Source organism: Peromyscus californicus, unplaced genomic scaffold, assembly GCF_007827085.1.
Source record: "Peromyscus californicus insignis strain IS unplaced genomic scaffold, ASM782708v3 Scaffold_3__1_contigs__length_106647218, whole genome shotgun sequence".
Classification (NCBI taxonomy): Eukaryota; Metazoa; Chordata; class Mammalia; order Rodentia; family Cricetidae; genus Peromyscus; species Peromyscus californicus.
In genome coordinates this window covers 76,708,358-76,728,076 of record NW_026294551.1, presented here as the reverse complement: position 1 = coordinate 76,728,076, position 19,719 = coordinate 76,708,358, and the positions used below count along the sequence as shown (strand labels likewise).

At 42.4% G+C, this 19,719-nt stretch overlaps 1 protein-coding gene across 3 annotated transcripts in view; it reads right to left on the bottom strand.

Annotated features, from left to right (window-relative positions):
• Positions 1-19,719, bottom strand: part of Itk (IL2 inducible T cell kinase) — a 121,470-nt gene that overhangs the window by 14,079 nt on the left and 87,672 nt on the right. For all 3 annotated transcript variants that reach the window (XM_052758344.1, XM_052758343.1, XM_052758345.1), the window contains 7 exons: positions 17,824-17,975; positions 15,287-15,352; positions 9,525-9,579; positions 4,225-4,307; positions 2,761-2,891; positions 2,299-2,373; positions 95-266 (listed from right to left, as the gene is read on the bottom strand). In XM_052758344.1, the coding sequence (XP_052614304.1) occupies positions 95-266; positions 2,299-2,373; positions 2,761-2,891; positions 4,225-4,307; positions 9,525-9,579; positions 15,287-15,352; positions 17,824-17,975 (734 nt within the window). The remainder of the gene's footprint in view (positions 1-94; positions 267-2,298; positions 2,374-2,760; positions 2,892-4,224; positions 4,308-9,524; positions 9,580-15,286; positions 15,353-17,823; positions 17,976-19,719) is intronic.

Below are 19,719 nucleotides of genomic sequence, written 5' to 3'. Positions count from 1 at the left end.
ACTACTGGGGCATGACAAACATCAGAATGGAGTTTCATGAACACAGCCCAGGGCCTCCTCCCCAGGATGCCTGCACACCCCTGCTTGAACTCACATCATGACTTCGGCCTCCTCAATAAAGTCTTCCTCTGACATCGCCCCTTCCTGAATGGTCTTGATGGCCACCTTGTCCTTGTTGAGCCAGTAGCCAAGATGCACCAGCCCAAACTGCCCGCTGCCAATCTCCTGCACAAAAGTTAGCTCTGAGGGGTGGATCACCCACTTCCCTGGAACAGAGAAAGAGCAGAAGGGAGTGTTTTTAGAGTGGGCAATCAATAAGGTAGAGGACTCTCAGAAACATATATAGTCCTATCTAGCCTAGGGTTACTATAACTCAAAAATGGCTTAGACTATTACAGGCATTTACTGTAACATAGGATATGTTTTTGAAACAGTCATAATGTGGGAGGGGAGCATGAAAAGAAAAGGAAGATGAGGTAAAGTATGATAAAGAATGTAAATAAAAGGATCATTATAAGGTCCCAACCTTTTAAATTTAATTTAATTTTTTAAGCATATTTTTTTCTCTTGAGACAGAGTCTTACTGAGTCTTATTATGTTGCCCAGGCTTGCCAGGAACTCACCATCTAGCCCAGACTGGCCTCAAACTTGTAATCCTACTGCCTCAGTCTCCAGAGTACGCAGAGGCTTGCAGATACCCCGTCTACAATTTTATTGCCATCTTTGCAGAGGAAATTTCATTGCATTTCTCACTTTTTCATTGATTCAACACAGTCCCTCTGTGCTCACAGTGCTCTGCCAGGCTTTGCTCTGCCAGGCTTTGACGAGAATGGGGCTTGAAGAGGTGGGTTCAGAGGGGACTTGCACAGAGGTACAATCGAGCGGTTTCTAGCAGGTCTTTTTTTTCTTAAAGATTTCTTTTTTTTTTTTTTTATTTATATGTATGTGTGTATGAGTGTAAGGCACAAAAATGCAGGTACCAGCAGAGGCCAGAAAAGGGTACTGGATCTCCTGGAGTGGAGTCAGAAGTGGTTGTGAGCCACCAGATGTGGGTGCTAGGACATGCACCTGGCTCCTCTGGAAGAACAGTAAGTACTAGTAACTTCCCAGCCATTTCTCCAGCCCCAGGGCAGGTTCTTGCTAAGTGTTTAATAAACAAGGACCTAGGCCTCCATTTCCCACTGATAAAATAAATGGGCTGACTAAATAATCTCTGTGATCCCATGCAGTAGGACACGTTAGGATTCAACAATCCTGGAGTAGCTCTACTTTTAGAAGGATAACAATACATTATGCTTTCCTGATGCATGGCCTAGAAACAGCCATGTGCCTATCAATCTGAGGTACAGACCCAGAAGTAAACAGTATTTGAGTATCCGCTGTGCACTACGCTGCTGCTGGCTGGATAGGAAGAGTCCACATCAGTGTTTCCCCAAGTAGTTCCCTGCCCACCTGGGTCGAAACTACCAGACCACTTGTTTATAATACAGACCCTATGGCCACACTCTCAGGGAGTGTAAGCAGCAGGGCATGTCCTGGAACCAGCCTTTTTGATAAGTATTTGGAAAGATTTTGATGCACACTGAAGTCTGAGAACCACCAAAGGATACAAAATGAAGATTAGATTAGTCCCCTCTTCAAAAGCACACTTTGGACCAAGGGATGTGAATGGAAATGCCTTTAGGTTCTAGGTAGATAGTCAAGGAGGGAAGCCATTGTGGAGGACAGACGTCATAGGAGAACCCATGGTCCTGGAGGTATAGGTCTTACTTAAAGGCATTAAGCAAGCATTTTTTTCTGGTGCTGGAGACTGAACTTAGGACCTGACTCATGCTAGACAAGTGCCCTGCCACTGAATTAAAGGCCCAGCTCTTAAAACCTAACATTATACTATGTAAACACTTCTAGATGCTGATAGCTCATAGCCCCTGCAGAAGACCCAAACCCAACAAGTTAGATTATAACAGAAGTTCCAAAAGGTAGATAAAACACAGTGTTAAGGGTTTGTTTTCTGACATTTTCCAATAGCATTTAGGAGAGTACTCTGCATAAAGTAGGTGCTCAATAAATGCTTCATTAATGAACCGTCCTTTAAAGCCAGAGGACATTGGTTTGGTCTTCATAGATGTGTATGGACACACGCATTTCTTACACATTGCATATGCTCATTATCCTACCATCTCTCCAAGTCATCAGAAGCCTGGAGAACTGTTAGGCTAATGGCAAATCCTCTTAGAATTTGCCCTAGACATTCAGGTATGGGCGTTTTTGGTCAAGTGCCCAACATTTGCTGCTTACCATATCTTAGCCCTGCTGTCACCGGGGCTTTCTGCCTCCAGGAGCACACTGGATACCGGAGTCGAGTGACCAAACCTACGTTGACAGAAAAGCCAAAGGCTGTGGTTAGGGCTTTGCCATAGCAACCGTCTAGGTTAAATGACCAGGAAAAGGATGATTTGTGAAATAGCTACTTTCAAATTCCAAAGTTCCATCGCTGTTTTCACACAGCCCTTGAGAGGATTCTTAAGCATATGGTAGACAGAGACCTTGGCGATCTGCAGAGCAGATGTTTCTGGTGGGAGGCAAGGGAGATCCTAGGGATTTGGAACTTGGTTTGTTTTTGTTTTTGTTTTTTATTTGCATCTTGAGATACTATTTATGGCCAGTTTGTGCAGCATGAAGAACCAGGTGGGGACTATGTCATTTCTTCCCTAGTCTCCTTTTGAGGATCCCCTTCTGGCTTTTTCCCCTAGAACTTACCTCCTCCATTATACTGGTGATACTTGATGAGGAGAGGGATGGAGTCAAACACATACTTCTCAGCCACGTAGTACCGCTTGGGGTTGTCATTTGTTTCCTTGATATGATAATGTTTTATACAGGGGTTCTCACTTGAAACAAATGAACACACAGTCATTACCAAGAAGCAAAACTGATGCATAAAAACATCTATTGGCATCAGCTTCTCACTGTCTTGGGATGGAAGTTCTTGCCAGGAGGACAGGCACACAGTATTTCAGTGTGTCTTTCAGCAGGTTGGCCCTGGTGCTGGTGTTGTATTAAGAAGAACTTTGAGGCTGCTTCTGGACTGAAGAAGCCAGTGCTGAGATGTGTTGGTGTTGGTAATGCTTCATCCACAGTCATAAAATGTGGGAACAGCACTGTATGTGTATGAGTGCAAACAGAAACCACACTGGGGTCCTCCATCCCACCCCAGACTGAATGGCTGTCGTCAAGCAAATTGATGACAAATGCTGGTGAGGAGTGAGTGTGCGTGCTTGTGTGTGAGCGTGTACATGTGTGTGTGTGCGTGTGTGTGTGCGCGTGTGTGTGTGTGTGTGTGTGTGTGTGTGTGTTTGGGAGAACCCGCTGATGAGAACGCAAACTAGTGCAGCTGCTATGAAAATTAGCATGGAGGTTTCTTAAAAACTAAAGATAGAGCTACCATGTGCTCCATACACCACTCTTGGGTGCGTACCAAAACACTGAGGCAGAAGAGCATAGGGATTTTTGACCACACACGTTTATGGTTGCACTATTTACAATAGTCAAGATACAGAGACAGCATAGACGCCCCTCAAATGAACTGATAAAGAATGTGGTCCGTATATACACTGGAATTGTATTCAGCTGTAAAAAAGAAGAAATTAGGATATTCACAAGTAAATAGATAGAACTGGGAATTATTATGTTAAACAAAATAACCCAGACTCAGCAAGACAAGCACTGAGTGCTTTCTTTCATATGTGGAATCTATATCTCACACACACACACACACACACACACACACACACACACACACACACACACACACACAGTCTCTGGCACACAGGGCTCTCGGCTCTCAATATGGTAGGTAGTTTTATTAGCAGACCAAGAATTGGCGTTTGTCTGTTTCCTCTTCTAGATTACAGTATTTTCTTTCACTCTGTATGTTAACTGACATGCTCACCAAATACATGACCAAGTATTTGATGTCTTCAGAGTTCTGCCATCGGGCCTCGCCATAGCCAAGAAGAGGACCCAGTGTCCACCTAGCTCTGTCTTTTATTAAATCTCTTCAGTTCTGTCCTTGAACTCTGGGCTTTATTTTCACAGGGGCACTGGCAGAAGCCACACCACTGCTAATGAGGGTCTGCATGATGCAAGGGTGGACCTTGATGTACCTAAGCAGTCACAGAAAAGCAGCTGTCCCTGTTCCTCTGAGCCAAGTGAGTGTCATACCTTATGATGGCTTTGGTGAACACAGAGACCGTGTATGTCCCGGGTGTCCTGGAATCACGGACCAGGAATGCTCCTTCTTTACCCTGGATAGGGTAGAAAGCATGAAAATTTAGTGATCTCAAAAACCAGGCTCCTGCACCTGGCTCCATCTTCTTGCTCTTGGAAGGAGGAAGCACTGAGGAGCACAGAGCAGGCTTTCAGTTGTGACAGCCACCGTTTCAATGACATTTTCGGCAATTGTTCATGTGAAGTCCTACACAGACAGGCAGACACAGGCCCTTCCCCCTGACCATTCACCAGGCACCAGCCTCATCAGACATTTTCCAATCCTCTTTCCAATGCCTGAGTCTGGACACCATTATCCCTTTTGACAACAAGGACAGCAGAGTGAGTGCCAGAGGGAGTAAGCAGCTTCCTCGGGGTCTACAGCTAGTGAGCAGTGGGGCTGGAGTTGGAACTTTGGCACCGGAACAAATCCCATGACCTTTTCTTGCTCCATGATGCTCCAGCATCTACACCTGCTCAGGGGCGCACAACTTATCCTGAAAGCTTGGTGAGTTCCTGGGTGGAGCTTTATTTCTCAGGCCCTTCCCACAATGCTGATTTCACTGAAGGGCAGGAGGAGAAAGGGTGGGAAGCTAGTGCTGGGAGAGGTGGGGAGAGGGGAGTACCTGACAGTTTTGCCCATCCTGATGAAATCAGCAGAAGCAAATGGGCATGCTAGTTCATACGTTCCTGGTGGGAACTGTAAAACCTGAACTGTTTTAAGAACCTCAGCCCCAGCTCTTCTCCTACCAGTCATAAACATCTGTGGAGCTTCGTAATCATGACTTACTTAAGTTAGACATCTTGAGGGCCACAAGTGAAGATCAGAATTAGACAGGAACCTTACATGGAACTCATATGGTTTATATACACAAGGAAACTAGACTAGCCGAATCCCTTTCATCCTTCAGTCTCAAAAATGTTTCTGCATGAACACGTGGACACACACACACACACACACACACACACACACACACAAACACACACAGAGAGAGAGAGAGAGAGAGAGAGAGAGAGAGAGAGAGAGAGAGAGAGAGAGAGTTCTTTTATTTATAATATTGTTTCCAAGGACCACCTAAGTGGTGATAGGTATAAAGACTTCACTCCTACTTATGGCTGAGTGACATTCCACTGTAGGGACAGACCACACTTGTTTCCATTCATCAGCTGATAGGCACCTTCTGGCTGCTGGGAGGAGAGGCTTTATGTCTGGATGGTTTTGCTCAACAGGTTGTTTATGGTATTATCACACATGGTAGGCAGGATAAATGTATTCAATTTTGACGGTTTGCCTAATAATGCAGCTTTGGGTTGTGTCTGGTTGGAATGTGATGGGTTAAACTTGAGACAGGAAGAAACAGACTTCAAGCAGAGGCAGATTTTATCTGGTTATGTCATTTATGCTAAAGGAAGAAACATAGACCCAAAGAGAGAAGCTTACCAACTGTCTGAAAAATGTACACATCTCTTTGATCTAATTAATAAGATCTGGCTGTTTGTGTTGGTGTTCCTCTTTCAAAGCAGTGACTGTTTTTCTGTAAACAAGTTGTGATGATAGCAGTCCTCAGCTGTTGTGGAGAGTAAGTACTCTATAAACACCAGGTGAAGGAGAAGGGAGGGTCATGGTCAGGTCTGCAGAGCATGGACGGCCTCACGTCCTTCAAACGCTCTCTTTCTCCATGGTAGGTGCTGCGGATGGCATTTGGTGAAAGTGATATGGACTCTCATTTGAGGACGAAGCAGTTAAGAGTTCTGAGGAAAGCATGTGCCTTACCACACACTTCCTGCAGGGAGCTGGGAGGTAGCCACAGCCACACACAACCACCAAAGAGTGTTGCAGAGGGCACCAACTTATGTAATGTTGCCAGACGGGGCTTCACTTCCTCTCAGTAGCCAAGATCTCAGTTTGCTTTTTATTGCTTGGCTTAGAGAAATACAGAGGCAACAACAGGGAAGATTATGTCAAGAGGTGAAGTATGTGTATGACCCTGGTGGGATGGGGAGAAAACAGTAACTCAGGTATTTCCTTCTACTATCTGTCTGTTTGAAGATACATCCCTGCTGTCTTGAGGCCATGCCGCTGATTCAGTTTCTGAATGTGGCTCCAGTTTATCAGCCTTTAATACAAAGGAGATGGACCAGGTGGTCTTTGAAGGGCATTCTAGCTACAACAGCTTGTAGTATTGTTAATTCCAGATGTTTCTTATTAAAAGTATACGTGTCAGCTTCCTCATCTGCAAAATGACCTTTGCAAGGCTGTTGAGAGACTTGAGTAACAAGCACAGAAAAGTTCCTGGGATACAATCCCAGGACATGGACTATTAGGGTTATTAGTGCCCATGATTATCACATGCTGTGGTGGAGCATCTTTTGGAAGCATGAATTACATTGTTTGTCTTCATCTGAGACAAGTGTCGGCATGCATATCTTTCTGTCCATATGATTTGAAGGTGACTTTGTGGAAGGCAATCTTAAAACGAAGTTATGTTATTGTCAAAGATGGTCTGATGCTTTGTGGTCTTGTCATGCTGAAATATGCTTTAAGAATGTCTCTGACATATATCTTTCATTCTGTGGGAGGCTCTTCCCTCAAAACAAACCCGTTATGAAGTCAACATCGTATCTTTGATGACATCCTGTAGTCACAGATAAACCTAGGTTAGGCTCCTGTCTAAAGTGTGAGGTTCTGCCGCAGGCATGAAGATGATTATGGAATACCTGCTCACAAGGAATGGACCCTCTCTCTCTCGGCGCTAAGGCTGAGGGGAAGTGCCAAGACTGAAGGCAGAGAGAGCCACTGGAGAGCTGATATTGCACCTTAATGTTCAATCAAGAGAAAAAAATCACATCTCCCGGGTAGGCAGAGGGCTGTATTATTAAAGGAGCTGTCAGCTGAAGAACTGACAGAAGATTCTTTCCCATATTCTTAAACTAATTTAAGACACATAATCACTTGAGTGCTCCCTGGAGAGGTTCTGATTGGATAGGCCTGGAGTTCAGGAGCTTTATTTGGCGGTGTGTTAATGTATTTTATGTTTATGTGCATGCTCTTTCATGAGTTTATATACAGGAGCCTGCAGAGGCCAGAAGAGGGAACTAGATCCCCTGTGACCTGCCATTTGGGTGCTGCCAATTGAACCTGGGTCCTCTGCAAGAACAATAAGCATTCTTAGCCATGAAGTCATATCTTTAGGCCTGAGTTTGTTTTCAAAGTTTCCCCAAGGTCATACGCATGACCAGCTAGGTTCCTAGATGTGGATGGTAACTTAAAAACACAGAGTAAGCATTTGGTGAACTCACTGATGCAGCGAGTAGACTTTGCATAACTACTTTGTGCTAGATACAATTTGGGGTATCTAAGCATAGTAGGGACAAGGCAAAATGGAGAAATATACATAGGCCATGACCTAGAAGCTATAGTTAACAACAGGAGAAATGAACACAATGCACATCTTAAGAGTCATACACTTGTTAGACAAGACGACTCTGAGGACACCGAAGAAAGAACACTATTGAGTCAGACAGCAAGCATACAAAAAACAAAAACAAAAACAAAACAACAACAACAAAAAACCCCACCTTATCCCATTCTAACTTTAGAGAACCCAGACTAGAGTATGTAGGGTCCCTCCGAAGTTTGCCTTCAGACTTACTTAAGAAGGAAGAGAGTTATTTGGTAAGTGAATTTAAAATATTAGCAAGAAAGAAGGTCTCATTAGCCTAAGCAAGCAAATATTTTTTATTAAATCAAAAAAATAAAATCTGTTCAACAACAAGAATTGCTTTCGTGTGTTATTAATGTGGGCTGTTTAAAGCTCTCCACTGACTTTACTATGGATGCAATGGAATGTAACGCCCTCGTTTAAAAAGCATAATGCAGGGGCTTAGTTGTGTGCTCTTTGTAGCTAGTTCTTATGACTCAAGTTTTATTGTTTACCAGCAATACTGGCTGAGGAATGAGATGAGGTGGCTACATATGTATCCTAAGCTCAGTTCAAGAAAATATAGGAGCCAGGCAAGGTGGTACACACCTTTAAGCCCAGCACTTAGGAGGCAGAAGCGGGTGGATCTCTGTGAGTTTGAGGCCAGCCTGGTCTACAGAGTGAGTTCCAGGACAGCCAGGGCAGTTATACAGAGAAACTCGGTCTCCAAAAACAAAAACAAACAAACAAAGGTTCCCAAGAATTACTTTTAGAACACCTGTTTCTGCAGATCTACCATGGACTCTTAGAATATGTATTTGTGTTATATTTATTTATTGTTTGTGAGGGGTGGGATGTATGTACCATGGTATGCATATGGAGGTCAGAGGACAACCATGGGAGTCCAGGTCTCTCCCTCTACCAAGCAGGTTCTGGGTACTGAACTCAGGTTGTCAGTCTTGATGGCAAGATTCTATACCCACTAAGCCATCCCGCAGCCCCCTGAGAATCTGCATTTTAAACACCTGTAGCAATTCGAATATGAGGTCTGTTAGGAACCACAGGAAATGGTTAATTGCTGAGAACCAAGGAAAAACAAGCATCCCAGAAGGACTCGCCTTTCCTCTCCCTCTGGGTACACTTCCCAGCTCCTTTGATCTTGGCCTCCCTTCTACTCACCTCTAACTCTTTACTGAGTCTTGGTTCCCAGTGGGGTCCAGCTGCAATGGCAGTGACTGTGTGCACAGGGCCAAGAACACACAGGGGGCAGCATCCATGAGGTAACAGATCATTGGCATCCTGATATAATCTGATGTTCAATTTGTCCTTACTGACACATGGGGGCCCAGAAGGCAGAGGAGAAATGCCTACAGTCACGGCTCAGTTGATGGCAGAGCAGAGGTACCCATCCCATCCCATTATGCTTCCTTTCTTCTCATTCTTTTTTCCCTAACTCTGAGATTCCCGGGTGAGGTCAGTCCATCTGCCAGATTGCCTGGCTTCTGACAAGAAAGGAGAGAACTGTCACATTCCTGTAAATGACAGCCCCTTCAGGCAGAACCTGATCTCAGCGAGGCAGAGACAGGCAAAGCAGGGCAGCCCTGAGGCCACTCAGGGTCAAGACACAGCAGCAGCAACTGTTAGCAGAGGCCTGTGGCCTCCCCAGTTTTCCTCTCCTGTGCCTTCTTACCCTTATAGTCCCCAGAATATTTGTCCTCAGACTGGAAAGCCATTGCTAAACCAATGCAGGAACCTACCCCATCAGCATAACCACAACATGGCTGGAAAGCACACAATTTCTTTTTAGTCATTAGACAGATGAAGGAGACTCACCGTGTCCAAGAGAAGTTTTTCAGCTTTGTCTCGGCTGATGTTTTTATTGTACCACCTGAAAGCCAAAAACAAGTCCTGTGTCATAGTTTGAAAACTCCATTGCTTATTTATAAAAGGTAATGCTTGAAAATCATGTGTTCGCTTTCTGTTTCTATCAGTGCTTTCAAACTCAAAAGGAAAGCCCTGGTTATTTCCAGGAGAAGAAAAAAAAATGAAGCAAGAGTTGGCACAATACTGGTAGTTGTTAAAGTGGAGTTTCAGGGCTTTCTTTGTGCTATGCTCTCTACTTTTGTAAAAGTTGGGAAATTTCCATGAGTGTTGTAGGAAACATTCATCTCCCCCATTTCATATGTCAGTGGGTGGCTGTAAGTAGGAGGGTGTTAGGCAGTCATAAAAGACGTTATTACTAATTTGCAAGCTTAGCAAATACCCTTTGAAAACAGTTGCCATATTTTCTTCTTAAGACTGGACCTCTAGACTTTGCGAAGTTTTTGTAATTGATGAATGTAATTAATTAATAGCAAAAAAAACAGGAATAATTTTTAAGAATGAAGTTTTTGAATGTTACTACCATGCTGAGACATATCCTGACCATCCTAATCACTTAGATAAGATAAAGTGTGGTGGGGGAGGAAGGGGAGTTAAAAAGAAGAAAGACAGGAAATGGCCATGCAGGCTAGTCAATGTTTACACATTTGTGTACATGCAGGATGGTCAGTAGCTCATGTGGATATGCAGACATGAAGTTGGTAAATAGTCTCGTGTGGTGTGCAGACTGACCATGTCTCTCCTTCAGCCCCCTTCCTTGCCCATCCCTTCTCATTCTAGTCATTAACGGTAGTTTAAAGTATCCAATCAAATATATGCAACCACATATAAGATACAAAGAAGCCCAAAATGAAGAAAGGTCTCAGTCCTCTAACATTCAGAGCTCTCTAGTACTTGGATAATAATTCCCTAGAAGCCTGAAGGACAGTATAATAAACTGTTTCCTGGTAAAGGGAGCCTACAGGGATTCATTTCTGGACCAAAAAGCCTACAACAAAAGTAGAAGGATCATCAGTTGACAATTTGTTTTGGAAATTAAACATGGGAGAGGCTCCAGGTGGGGGAAGGAATAGTATCTATGAAACTTGTTTGAGCACATCCAAGAATAAGTGAACCAGGGGATTCCTTTGAGCTTTTAAAACACAGTATGGAGGAGCAGACTGTACACATCCATGGGCTCCCAGAGATAAGCTGATGGCCGGCAAGCATGCTTCATCCCATCCAAGGCCCGAGCAATGCATATGGGTTACTAGATCTGTGCATGTAAAGTGTGAAACAAGTCCGGGTTCAGTGAACAACAGTGTCACTGTCACAGAGTGAGGTCTACCTGAGTTCAGTGCACAGGTAGTGAAGAGGAATGTCTGCAGTGTAGTGTTTTGCCTGCCTCAGTCTTGTCTGATTATTCCTTTACCAGAGGAGGGATCAGAGTTCAAACAGGGCGAGTAGCCTCTCTTCTTCAGTTTTGCTGTTCTGTGATTTCAGTTGCCACAGTCAACCCATGGTCCCACAAAATGCTAAATGGACAATTCTAGAAATTAACTACCGTAAGTTATGAGTAGCATGATGTAATCTCATGGTGATCATCTAGGATATAAGTCATCTAAGTGACAACATATCTGCTTACATACACTACCTATTAGTCATTTGGTAGCTGTGTGGGTTACCAGATAGACTGCCACATATTGCTGTGTCTGTGTTAAGTGGCTCTTACTTTACTTAAGAGTGGTTATGATGGCAATTCTATCATAGTATATTGTTATCAGTTCTGTTCCATCACTGGCCATTGAGAGTGTTAATCTCTCAATATATCTAATTTAAAGTAAACCCTACCATAGGCTGTATATAGAGGGAAAAGCATAGTGTATACTGAGTTCAGAACTACCTTCAATTTCAGGATACACTGTAGGTCATGGAACACACCCCCAGGAATAGTAGGCTACTGCAACTTGTCCAAAGTCCTGCCTCTAAAGCAAGGCAGGACCCCTGAATCCAGTTAGGCTACTAACCCATGATTCTCTTACCACATGGCATATTTTTGAGCTGTTATGCAAAAGTCACATGAAAGTAGTAAAAATTAAGTTAAAGAATAAAAAGTCTGGCTAGCTCTTTTATGTGTAGCCATATTAAATATCAGAATGTTTTCTTACGTTATATTATTTTCTAGGTGGGATTTCACAACCCAGGAGATACAAGCTGGCAGTGCATGGTACAAACTGGTTCAGACCATGTGGTTTTTATAAAGAAAATGACTGAAAATTCCGTTAGGTTAGAGATATACATTTTTACTTGTCCCCAGGGTTCCATCAATTCCCTACTGCTGTTTATTTGGTTGAGGCTTTGAATTTGCTTCTTGAATCATAAACAAAGGGATTTTGGTTAAATGCCAAAACAAATACAGCCAAGTAGTCATTTGAAATAACTAATTTTTTCCTTCAAAGGCATTGGCTATAAAGCAATTATTTCAGCTAAGCATCTCTCATCTATTTCATCTCAGCACAAACATTCTTGGAAAGGATGAATCATCTCTCAGCCCAGGGAAGGGCTATTCACACATATTTGATCAACGTGCTAAGAGACACGTTTAAGAAAACCATAGTACTTGGTTACCAGCATTTATTCAGACTGTAAAAACCATTACCTTGGTCACACTGAACTAGCAAGAATCCTAATGGGCTAGTGGGATTTCTGGTTATCTTATACTCTTCTAAGGAGTTTCATATTTAGCGAGCACTAACTGATTTATTTATTTTTTATTGGGGTGTTTATTTCATTTTCAGGTTACAGGCCATCATCAAGGGAAGCCAAGGCAGGACCTCTAGGGAGGAGCTTGAAGCAGAAACGATAGAGGAACACTGCTTACTAGCTTATTCCCAGGCTCACAGTTAGCTATCTTCTTTTTTCTTCCCCTTTCTTTTTTGTTATATTTGAGATTATAATTTAAACATTCCTCCCTCCCCTGTCCTTCGTCTGAACCCGTCCACATACCCCTCCCTGATCTCTTTCAAATTCAAAGTCTCTTTTCCACTAATTGTTATTGCACTGAATCCCAAACATAACCTGTTCTGTCTGTAGAACGCTACCTGTATGTGTGCTTTCAGGGGGGACCCTTTGGCACTGGACAACCAATTGGTGTGTCCTTTCTTTGGTTGCCTGCAGTTCTTTGTATAGGGTTAAGGCCTCATGGGCTTCTCGCCATCCAGCTTGGCATGTCCATGGCATCCTTGTCCAGCTCACAGTTGGGCAGTTGTGTGGGGAGGACTTTATGGGTGTGGCTTCTGACATTATTAGGAGACACAATCTCAAAACAACCCCCCCAATCCTCTGGCTCTTACAATCTTTCTGTCCCATCTCCTACAACATTCCCTGAACCTTAGGTAGGGGAGGTGTACCCATTGGGAGGGACTGGGGTCCACACCTCTGCATTTCAGGGCAGGCAAGATGGCCCAGCTAGGAAAAGCGATTGCTGTGATAGTTCATCCCTGGAACACAGAGGTGGAAGGAGAGAGCCAACTCCAGAAAGTCATCCCCTGACCTCCACACGTCCTTCATGGCACATGCAAGCACACTCTCTCTCTCTCTCTCTCTCTCTCTCACACACACACACACACACACACATACACACATACACACACTAATAACAAAATTTTAAAAATTTCCAACTTATAGAAAAGTTATAAAATAGTATAAAGGAACTCCCACTGACCCTTTTCCTAGATGAACCAGTGGCTCAAAGTGTATGTATTTACTATTCTCTCTAGATAATTTAGGCATATGGATGGGTATATTTAATTATTTTATTTATTTATTATTGTGCATGTAGGATATGTGTGTATAGTACATACTTGCCATGGGTGTGTGTGTGTGTGTGTGTGTGTGTGTGTGTGTGTGTGCGTGTGTGTGTGTGTGTGTGTGTGTGTGTGTGTGTGTGTGTGTGTGTGTAGGTCAGAGGACATCTTTGTGGAGCTACTTCTGTCCTCTCACCTTTATGCACATTTGGGAATCAAACTCAGTCTTCAGTGCACAGCCCACACTTTATACATTAAGCCGTCTCATTAGCCTTGGTACATTTTTCCTGTACTTCTTGAGAGTAGACTTTTACTCCTAAATACTCAGTGAGCTGTTTACCATCATATCAATGTCAATTTAATAATGAATTTTAATATCCATATATATTATCTAATTTCAGACTTTATCAAAATTGTAGTACTTTTCCCAATACTGGGTTGGGAACAAAACATTTAGTTACTATATTCCTTAATTTCCTTTAACAGGGACCAATTTTTCAGCTTTTTGTGGTTTTCATCATACTTAATTATTTTTGAAGATTAAAGGCCATTTATTTTATAGACTGTTCCTTAATTTGGACTTGCTACTGTATCCTCATGTTTAAATTCATACTGTGTATGTTTGGAGCAGGGATAGCAGGCAATATTTTGGAGCCATATTGAGATGAATGTCTACCAGTCATCTCTATTTTGTAGTTACAACTGCTTTAGGAAGGGGTAACTTTGAGTCCAAAAAAAACCTTTGTTACACTTATTACATTTCACTCCTTGGTTGTAACATTCATTGATTTTACCAGAACTAACTAATACTTTGAGATACAAATGGTGGTTTTCAAGCTTTGTCAGCCTTCTACAAAGAACTTTGTCTTATTTATTTAGTTACTTACAATCAATCAATTTATTATGAATTATTATTTTATTCAATGAATTACAGTCCATTACTATCCTTACTTATTTTGATACTCAAATTGTCCCAGTCTAGTCAACAGGAGCTTTTAAAAACTCACTTCTGTGCCTGCTTGACATGATTCAATCACTGAAATAATTTTTCAAAAAATATTAGTTCTTTACTTTCTAGTGCAACAAGACATCCCACGTCCATCTTATACTTTCCCTGCCTCAACCCTGGAGTCTCCATGCTCCACTGCCTCCAGAAGCCACAATTCTCTTTAGTGGGGATGCCATCAGAAACAAGATCTAAGTGGGAGGTGTAGATCTTCCAGCCTCCAAGCTAGGGAGTACACATGCATGGTCGGTACTTTGTACACTATATCAAATTATATCAAAGAAACATTGAACATTTCCACTAAAATTGATAGTGATAGCTTATTGATAAACACTTAGCATAGCTTAAGCAGATACTTACTCCCCGTGGGTTTGAATGTTGTCCTGATATTGGCAATATTGTGTTTAATGATGTTTTAAGTCAGTTGATATTTTATCCTATATTCATAAGGATTTTCTTTCTCAAGTGACCTATACTTGGGATTCGCAGTAACAGATTTCTCTTCTACAGAATCTTTTCAAGGCCCCGAGAACCATTCCTTAATAAAAGGGGAAAGCAGTGTACGGACCACACTCCTTTTTCTCCTATTTGGGCTAAATCCTTACTGTTTTAGTGATCAGAGAAAGGAGAACATAAAGCAGACTTTTAAAAAAAGGAACAGTTTAGAACTTTTATAGCCAACCAACAGCTTGGCCTAGGGAGAAAACTTTAGTACCATAGTTCTAAAATACCAATTGAAGCAGGGTGTGCTGGCACACGCCTTTAACCTCAGCACTTAGGAAGCAGTGACAGGCCAATCTCTGAGCTTTAGGCCAGCCTTGTCTCTAGTGAATTTCAGATCAACAAGGGCTACACAATAAGACCTGCCTCAAAAAAAGAACAAATAAATAAGTTAGTGATTCAAAAAAATAAAAGTATCTTACTCATAGGTTTCAAGGTTATTCGGAGATTTTTCCACGAGGTAACTGCTTGGTGCATATCCCTCATGCCTGTAAAATGAAAAACAAGTGTTTAGACTCACAGAGAACTGGCTTTTACATCTTGATTTAAAAAATTTAATCCACTAAAGTCATGTAAGAATTCAAAGTCTCATGTTATTTGGCATTTGTGATAAGACGTTTACAAATTTTGAAATAGAACAGCTGATAAAATTAACAAAGGCATGCTCAGTTGAGAGCAACATGCCCCACCACAGAATATAGAATATAATAAAGAACAAATGGGTATTTACTTCAAAGGCTCTGCTTGCTACTCTATTGTAAACTTTCCTCTACTGGAAAAAATACCTTTCAATCTTTATTTTCTATAATTAATTTTTGTGATAATCAGTATTTTTCCACTTTATGCCATCATTTTCCAGTAAGGAAATTGAAGTACTTAAGGTACAAGAACCCAACTTTCCAACACAGGTCCTTAAAGACCATTCCCAGCTAATGTTGTACACTTTAAAATTTAAAAACTCCCTAGTTGAGCATCTTCAGATAAAGAACCATGAGAAAAACTGAGCAGATGGCCCAAGTTTGGGATCTTAGTACTCAGGAGGCTGAAGCAGGAGGATAGCTGTGAATCTGAGATCAGCCTGGGTTACACAGTGAGTTCCAGGCCAGCCCGAGGTACAGCATGAGACCCTGTATAAGACCAAAAAAAGGTCAAGGTCAAGCTGGATTCCAAGGTGAAATGTCACATTTGAACTGGAATTAATAATAGAGAAATGAAAAAAATGATAAAAAAGTTTATAAACATTATCAACACTTTTTACATTGTGTATAGCTTTGTAGATCTTGAAATCACTTTGTATTCACCCATCAGCACCAGAAAGCAGGTAAACAGCCCCTTCAACTCTCTTGGCTTCCAGTTCTTACCAGTGAAATGAGAGATTTAAACTTGATTATACCTAAAATATCTCCAGATTCTGCCTATGTACAAAAAGATGAAGAAAAATACAGCCTTCTCTCACCCTTTCAAAGCTTAATACTAGCCAGTGTTGGCTTTTCTATATCCTGTTGGGGGTGTACAAATTTGGTACAATTTTAGGAGACATTATCTGTTAAAATTAAAAAACCATACACTCTGACTTAACATAACTCAACATTCCCATAGTTAGAACTGAGATATATGTGTGTGTGTGTGTGTGTATATGTGTGTGTGTGTGTGTGTGTGTGTGTGTGTGTGTGTGTGTGTATGTATGTATGTATCCAAAAGCTTGTCATGCTACATAAATATTGCCAGGTCTTCACTCAAGCTTCATTCAAAACAATACAGAAGGGGCTGCAGAAATGGCTTAGTGGTTAAGAGCACTTGTTGCTCTTGCAGAGGACCTAGGTTTGACTCCTATAAGCAACAACACGGTAGTTCACAACCACCTGTAACTCCAGTTTGAAGGGATCCAATGCCCTCTTCTGTCCTCCATGGGTATCAATCATGCACATGGTACACATATATACATCCAGGCAGAACACTCACACATATTAAAAAGGGGTGAGTTTGTATGTATTGATATGAAAAGATTGCTAAGAGATTATCATACAAAGATAAAGGCAGAGATTGGATCATTTGAGCAAAATACACAAAATGCACTTGTTATGACCAACTCTCGTGTCTAGGCACACAAAGAAGTATTAGTACAAGGAAGAATTAGCAGTGATTATGGACTTGATGGCTTTTCATGTATACTTCTGTCTACAGTGAATGTATTTTCTAAAATTCTTTTTTTCTTAATTGTAGCAGACTGAACCAAGGGTATCATGCATGGTAGATACACACACTAGCACTAAGCTCTGCTCCCGGACCCTAGGGTGGTTTTTGTCGTCGTTGTTGTTGTTGTTTTAATGAAATATTGGCATGGAGTAGTGATGTTTCAGTGCCAGAATATTTTCTTTTTCTGGTTTCAAAATTAATAATAATTTCATAATATTAACACTTGCTACCAACATAGAAGAATATTGGTCACAGTAATTGTTCCACATTAAAGAAGGGCTCATGAGATGTTTTTCATTCCAAACCCCAGAGAAGGCCGTTAGTATCTGTAGAAACTTGTTGTCTTCATCAGCATTTAATGATTGCTCTCATAATGAAATCTCTGAGACTTTCAAACGTAACTGCCACTCTGTGCCACCTTCACACACCTTTTCTTTCCACTTACTTCACAATGAGATGTATTTAAAAACTTAAGAACATCACAGAGCAAGTTGCCAAGCCCACCAACTGTCACTACCAGTGGAAGTCCAGGGGCTTTTAGATGAGTTGAGGACAGGGAAGGGTTAAGATGAGGCACAGGGATTCCGTATGGCAAGTGGAAGCCTCTCTGTTACTTCTGAGAAGAGGAATGATGAGCTCACTCCTCTCTCCCTTCCACGGTGCTCAGCTCTGCTTTCCTAATTCAGCCTCAGGACGGCTGAAGGACGTGGGCATTCCTCCCCACGGTCGCCTCGTCCCCACAGCAGCCGTACACTTGTCTTACCCGTTCTTGTCTTGAACCCTCCACCAGTGGACCTCGGAGCTGTCCAGCAGGTAGTACTCTTCATCACACTGCAGCGCAAGCTCCTGGGGGTCATTGGTTTGGTAGTCGTACAAGGCAATGACCAGGGTTTCTTCAGGTTCCTGAAGTGACCGCTGGGGAAGAGACAACAAACGAAGCAAAGACATATGAAGGGGACGAGTTCCTGGGATCCTGGATTTAGACTAGGCCAACATGGCGGCTTACTCCACCCACCGATGTCATTTGTAGAGGCAGCTACCTTCCTCAAGTTGGCACTCTTTATGAGTTTGGGTTACGGGGCTGAATAGGTACAAACAGCAGCAGTATGCACTTCTTTCACTCTGTGAGGTAAATTCTGATCCCAGTGAATTCCAAGAAGCCATGTGCTTTTCATAGAAATCTACTGATTTCTATATTGGCCCATCTGGTTTGCCCAGATCCATCAAATCAGAGGCTACCAGGGCTGGAAGTACCTCAAGAGCCCATTTTACCAATGTTTTCATTAGAATGGGGAATCAGATCCCATGGCAGGGAATGGACATAGCCAACTCCCAGAGAATTCATCTCAATTCTCCCTCTACAGTAACACATGGCTTCTTTCTTCTTCTTGCAGAAACCTTGACCTATACCTCTGCCCCACACTGTAGTGGTTTTAATAGAAATGGCCCCCACAGACTTATGTGTTTGAATGTTTGGCCCATAGGGAGTGGCACTAGTAGGAGGTGTGTCCTTGTTGGGGGAAGTGTATCACTGTGGGGACGGGCTTTGAGGCCTTCATATGCTCAAGCTACATCCAGTGTGACTGAGTGTGTCTCCTTCTGCTTCCTGCAGAACAAAATATAGAACTCTCAGCTCCTTCTCCAGCACCATGACTGCCTGAACAATGCCATGCTTCCTACCTGGATGATAGTGAACTAAACTTCTGAAACTGTAAGCCAGCCCCAATTAAATATTTTCCTTTATAAGAGTTGCCATTGCCAGGCAGTGGTGGTACACGCCTTTAATCCCAGCACTCGGGAGGCAGAGCCAGGCAGACCTCTATAAGGTTGAGGCCAGCCTGGTCTACAGAGCGAGATCCAGGATAAGCATCAAAACTACACAAGCCGGGCGGTGGTGGCGCACGCCTTTAATCCCAGCACTCGGGAGGCAGAGGCAGGCGGATCTCTGTGAGTTCGAGGCCAGCCTGGGCTACCAAGTGAGTCCCAGGAAAGGCGCAAAGCTACACAGAGAAACCCTGTCTCGAAAACCCAAAAAAAAAAAAAAAAAAAAAAAAAAAACTACACAGAGAAACCCTGTCTTGAAAAAAAAAAACAAAAACAACAACAACAACAACAACAACAAAAAAGAGTTGCCATGGCCAAGGTGTCTCTTCACAGCAATAGAAACCCTAACTAAGACACATACCATATTTCAAATAGGATGAGATATTAATGACATGAAGAACATCTCATAAGGCAAACAACCACCAGAGGTCAAGATGAGCACACATGAGACTGAGTGGCAGATTTGGAAACAAAGAAAATATGGGAACAGATTGAGTTACTGGCTGGAAGGTGATGTAGTGTTGGAAAGTTACAAATTCTCTGAGTACACTGAATTCTGGGTATTTATGGAGCTTGAAATAGGTGGTTGGTTGGGTCCTACAGATAGCTAAAAGTCTGTGGACCTGAGGCTTTGCATAGAACTAATGGATGGAGAAACTGTTCAAGGCACCCAAAGAAGGTATAGAAGTGATATGTTGTCCATGTTACTGTAGATCCAACTCCCTGATTAACCCTTAAAGGAAAAAGGTTAGTACAGAGGTTTAGATGATGGTGGTGCATTTCCACAGGAGTCATGTAGAGCACATAGTGGGATAATCAGATAGTACCAAGTTTG